This window comes from Micropterus dolomieu, linkage group LG12, assembly GCF_021292245.1.
Source record: "Micropterus dolomieu isolate WLL.071019.BEF.003 ecotype Adirondacks linkage group LG12, ASM2129224v1, whole genome shotgun sequence".
Lineage (NCBI taxonomy): Eukaryota > Metazoa > Chordata > Actinopteri > Centrarchiformes > Centrarchidae > Micropterus > Micropterus dolomieu.
In genome coordinates, this window is record NC_060161.1 from 30,891,412 (window position 1) to 30,897,143 (window position 5,732).

General features: G+C 37.6%; 1 protein-coding gene across 5 annotated transcripts in view; it reads left to right on the forward strand.

Moving 5' to 3' along the window:
* The window catches only part of LOC123980359, a 42,193-nt gene that overhangs the window by 13,491 nt on the left and 22,970 nt on the right, over positions 1 to 5,732 (forward strand). For 2 of the 5 annotated variants that reach the window (XM_046064712.1, XM_046064709.1), the window contains one exon: positions 1,911 to 2,691. The exons of the other annotated variants lie outside the window; for them this stretch is intronic. In XM_046064712.1, coding sequence (XP_045920668.1) covers positions 1,911 to 1,963 — 53 coding nt within the window. In that variant the 3' untranslated portion in view covers positions 1,964 to 2,691. Of the gene's footprint in view, positions 1 to 1,910; positions 2,692 to 5,732 lie in introns of those variants that run through there. 5 annotated transcript variants of the gene reach the window in all.

Consider the following 5,732-nt stretch of genomic DNA (forward strand, 5'->3'; position numbering starts at 1 on the left):
ACAACATTTCAGCAGGAACACCTTTACAATAAATAACCAACCCATCCTCACCAGAAAAACAGCCGTATAGGTCGATTATAATATGGCTTATTACGACTAATATCACCAAAGTTACTGTAATCAAAACAGCTGACATGATCTCGTTGCTCCACCCATTCTACTGTCAGTGGAGTCTGACCGAGTTTCTATTTATACTTTCAATGACTTGTGGACTATATTTAGAGAGTGATAACATAGTTACGATAAAAACACAGATACCGAGCATGAGAAAAAAAAATCAGTGACACAGACTGGATAAAGATCATGGTCATAATAATAAAGAAGACACCTGAAAGACCCAGCAGCAGACGCTTTTCCCACCATCCTGACTCTAAGACCTTCATCTGGTTTTTCTTTGGTTTGATTCATAAAAAAAAAGGTGCAAGTCTTAATTTAAAATAATTAAAATTCGACAGTGGTGGAAAGTAACTCAATACATTTACTCAAATATTGTATTAGCTATCAATGAAGTAATTTTACAGATTTCCATTTTATTCCATTTTATACTAAGACTCCACTACATTCAGAGGGAAATGTTGTCATCTAGCAGCTAATTACTTAGGCTTCTAATTACTATATCAAATACTATATATCACTATATCTATATGGATCATTAAGGCATGGTACTGGGACTGAGGTGTGATGAAAATGCTTATTGATTGATGGAAGATTTTATATAAAAAAATATAATCAGCTTTAAAATATGATGCATAGTTACAATTGAAACTATTTTGTATATAAAGGTAAGGCTTAAAAGATAATTCATATGTTTGACTTAATTTACCAAACAAGTACATTTACAATGTTATACAGTTTATTTACATGTTTAAATATTTGAATCTACCTCTGTAGTTGTCCTCTTATATACTTCAGTCAAAGTCATTCTGGCTTCTGATTGGTTACTTCAGTCAGAGTAAGAATCATCTTTAATCGCCAGGTATGTGTACACATACTGTACATACGAGTAAGTTGACTCAGGTCACATACTCCAAGTGTACACACACAAAACAAGCATAAACAAAGAGGACAACAAGCTCAACAAACTAAAAAGAAAACAAAAAAACATTTGTAGACAGGAAGACAGTAGTGCAGTGAAATAGTGCAAAGGAAGCTGGAATAAATTAATATTCTGTGCAGTAATTATGCAGTATTATTATGTACATGAGGCAGGTGGATGTGATATAAAGTTTGGTCAATATGAAAGATACTCAATTACTAGTAAGTAGTAAATATACAGGTGGATGTTAGAGTCAGAGAAAACTGCGGTCTGTCTGCATCCTGATATTTTCTTCTCATTATGAATCATTTAACCGCCACATAAAGTCAGGCTGTAAGTTGTGAGTTTCGATGTAAGCATCAATAGGACTGATATAATAAATTATCCATCTGAATTTAAAACACATTTTTGTTTTAATGCACGATTTACTTCTCTACTGCTTTTGTGTTTCATCTAGTTCAGATCATTTGGTTATTTACCAAATAAACACTGATGATATTAAGTCATTAACAGATAATATTTTTTATAATATTATAAAAAAATGGCAAATAAAAGCAGTCTAATTAGGTCCACTTCAGACAGATACTTTAAAATTCAGCAAACCTGTCACTCGTCTTTACTGAGGCTGAATGTACCCCAAAAAATATTACCAAAATCTGATCTGCATACCAAAACTAAAGGAAACCTCCCATTCAGCCGGGATTTCCGTATGAACATGTCTGATTGTTCTCTGACAATAATGCACCCTCAACATTCATGCTACTGAAAGGCCTGGTGTGAACAGTGAAATAAAGGTTTCTATTATTTTGTCCACCTAATGACTGTAGCACTGTGCCTCACTTGTTGATAGTTTGTTTGTGTCCTTTCTCCACAGATAGAAAAGCTGCACTGACGTTCTACACTAAAGTGAAAGCAGGAAACCACTGACAGGAAACTGCAGCACCAGTACTGTAAAAATCATAACTGTATGGATTATACAGAAGAAATGTGCTTTTAGAGGAAACAGAAACTCTCAGTTTCATTGTGTAAATATCCAGAATTGGAGATTTAAATGTCTGTTTTTGGAGTCGCCCCCACTAACTTGTGATGAGTCACTGAGTTTCTTTACAGATATTTAAATAATGATGTTTGAATCCAGCAGATGACTGTAAGTCTAATATTCAGCTCCTGAGAAAAATGTCTGTCTGGTGCTGGACAGGTGGTGCAGTTCGGATCTAGAAAACAAACAATGATCCAGAGTAGACGTAAACTGTCCACACAGCTGACGTTGTCTGTGGAGACCAACCCGTTCTCACAAACCAAACAAATAAAAACACTCATTGTTGACTTTTTGTTTCTCACGTGAAACAAACACTGGTCTCTTGATTGAAAGTCCAGTTTCCATCCACGCCAAACACCTCCTTACTCAGACTTTACTGTTACAAATTATAGACCTTTAGCGTTATAAAACAAGGCTACGGGGCTCCCCAGTGCGTAACAGAGATGATGATTGATCGTGTATCAATAAAAAACAATGATCCTGAGTAGACGTGGGAGTGAGAACGGGTTGTATTATTTTGTCACTCTGAGTAACACCTTTTAATTTCTCTCATTTCTGACCACAAAGTATGAAATGTGTTTTGGAATCTGTCTTTAATAAAGATGAAAAACTAAAATTGTCTTGGGGGAACTTTGTTTCACATTTGCAAACGGGCTCAGGATGTACAGAGATCAGCTGAAGCAAAGAGTTTGTCTTTTATGCACAAGGTGAGAATGTGTGGGATGAGCAGTCGCACAAAGGTCACGACACGTCTCTAGTTTGTTACTGAAATCAACAATCTGCAGTTGTCTCGTGTTAACTGCAGCAAGGCTCCTGTGTTTCCTGTCCCCCAGCTTCCCATTTCTAAGTAACGCACAGCTGCTGTGGAGGAACCAAACTCAGACAGAGTATCACTTCTATCAACTAAAACATTAACAAAGAGAGCAAAGGTCAAACTGTTTAAAATATTTTATATAATATAATATTTTGTATAATTATATAGCTGATGGAACAGGTATTTCCTCCTGCACTTCATGTTCTGTGCGACGGTTCATCCCAAAAACAAGCTTAACAATCGTATCCCACACTAACTATGGGATGTAAGATCTGTACTTTCTATGGTCAGAGATCTTTGTCGTGTTTCAGGTCACCTTTGATCTGCACTTTCCTCCCACAATATAATCCCATCTTTATGATCTCTAAACTGTGAACATACTTGTTCCATACCTAAGCGTAGCAGGGACTAAACACTGGGATGATTTATTGGATAAGAGACGTATAAACATTTGAATTAAAACTACTCTACAGACAACTAAAGGTGCATCTATTAAAAATAGTTCATTGTGAGCAGCAGAACCAGACTGAGAGATTAAAGGTTCAGGAAACCTTTGCAGGTGTTTTGAGTTAAACAGCTGATTTGAGCTTTTCTCAGGTCGATATTCATGTATTATAAATTACACTAATACATTTTGAGATCCTGGAGTTTTGATTTCCATGAGCTTTAAGCTGTAATTAAAACATACAAAAAAAGTTTTGAAATTTTCACTTTATGTGTAATAAAATTTACTTTTTCACTGTACTTTTTGAGATGCACCTGTGCGTGTTGTAACATTTCTTTACCTGTTTTTCAACATATATTTAGATAGTGCTGCACAATGTAGTAGTGATTTAAACGCTGTTTCATTGAGGGTAAAATGTTACAAAGACATCTAAAAACTTTACTTTTAATCATGTTTAGCCTGCTTTTAACCCACATCTGCCACATATATCACAGCTGTTTTCAAACATCATTTCCTGGTGTGGTTTTGGACATGATCCCAGCACACTGAAGGAAATGGGCTTGTAATTTCCCCAAACCCTCCAGAAACTGTGACTCACGGGCCTGTTTATCTGTTGATCTTTTCAGGGCAACTGATACAACAAACTAAAATAAAGGCTGTGGGAAATCACTGTAATTATTGCAGCAAGGTTTCCCTCACTGGTATTTCCAGGAAATAAACTGTAGCACCCTCGTGACATAGACTGCTCTGTTCTTTGCATGTCAACCAAAGAGAATTCCCCATTTCCTCTTCCTTTAAACGTTTAAACAGCAGTTGTAAGTTACACAGAGAGAAAGACTTAATATTTTATATCTGGGACTGCCTCCAATAGGTCACTAGATTATTTTTAGCCATGCTGGCGACTCTAGGGACGACGGTTTGGTTGTCCAGTCCAGACTGAAATATTGCAACACCTAATGGATGGATTACCGTAATGTTTAGTGAAGGCATTCATGATACCCAGGGGATAAATTATAAAAACTTTGAACCTCTGACTTTTATCCAGCACAGTGTTTCTCAACAGGGGCGTTCAGAGGGCGACGGGGGGCGCTGGAAGTAACACTTTGCGTTGTGTTGTGGTGAAAGTTTTAAGGCGAGTTTACACCAGATATTCTCAACAATACGAGTTTAAACTTTCAACCACTTGCAAAAAACTGTGGCCTGCAACAACCTGCATGGAGCTGTGACTGGACGAGACGGTGTGTTTTGTCACTCTTTTTCTCTTTGGCGTTTCTGTTGCACAACTCCATGCTGCCTTCATGGGAACGGGAAGTCAGAGTATCCTATATGAAAATTTTAACCACATGGTGTTTACTGTATAAACCTTGGAAAATTTGTTTTTATTACCTTGGAATTTTTTCATAAAAGTGTTAATTTCTCGGAGGAATACACCGTGATCGCCTTGTTATCGCAGTGTTTACACATTCAAGGGGGGATATTCCGCTGTCGAAGTTCCCCAAAAACCAACTATGCATCCAACACCAGCAAGCGCTGTCAGATTAATCAAGTGGAATCGCCTCGCGCTGTAAGTCGCATTGAGTTTGTGCCCAAGTGGTAAAATGACATACAGAGTTACAGTCTAAAAATGTTAAAATCTAAGGCGTCATACAGGTCATACAAATTGACCTGTAATTTTAAACTCAGATAAAACTTAAGTTATTGCTCTGGGGCCTAAGCACCTCCGTGACGCATTATCTAAAGATATAGTTTCCCTTGATGGCATTGCCCTGGCCTCCAGCACCACTGTGAGGAATCTTGGAGTTATCTTTGATCAGGACATGTCGTTTAAGTCTCACATTAAGCAAATTTCAAGGACCGCCTTTCTTCACCTACGTAATATTGTAAAAATCAGGAACATCCTGTTTAAAAATGATGCAGAAAAACTAGTCCATGCATTTGTTACTTCTAGACTGGATTACTGCAATTCCTTATTATCAGGCTGCTTGAAAAAGTTCGTTAAGACTCTTCAGCTGATCCAGAATGCTGCAGCACGTGTTCTGACAGGAACCAGGAAAAGAGATCATATTTCTCCCGTCTTAGCTTCTCTGCATTGGCTTCCAGTAAAATCCAGAATAGAATTTAAAATCCTTCTTCTTACCTACAAAGCTCTTAATGGTCAGGCACCATCTTATCTTAAAGAGCTCATAGTACCTTACTACCCCACCAGAGCACTGCGCTCCCAGAATGCAGGGTTACTTGTGGTTCCTAGAGTCTCCAAAAGTAGACTAGGAGCCAGAGCGTTCAGCTATCAAGCTCCTCTCCTGTGGAACCAGGTTCCAGTTTGGGTTCAGGAGGCAGACACCATCTCCACATTTAAGAGTAGGCTTAAGACTTTCCTCTTTGATAAAGCTTATAGTTA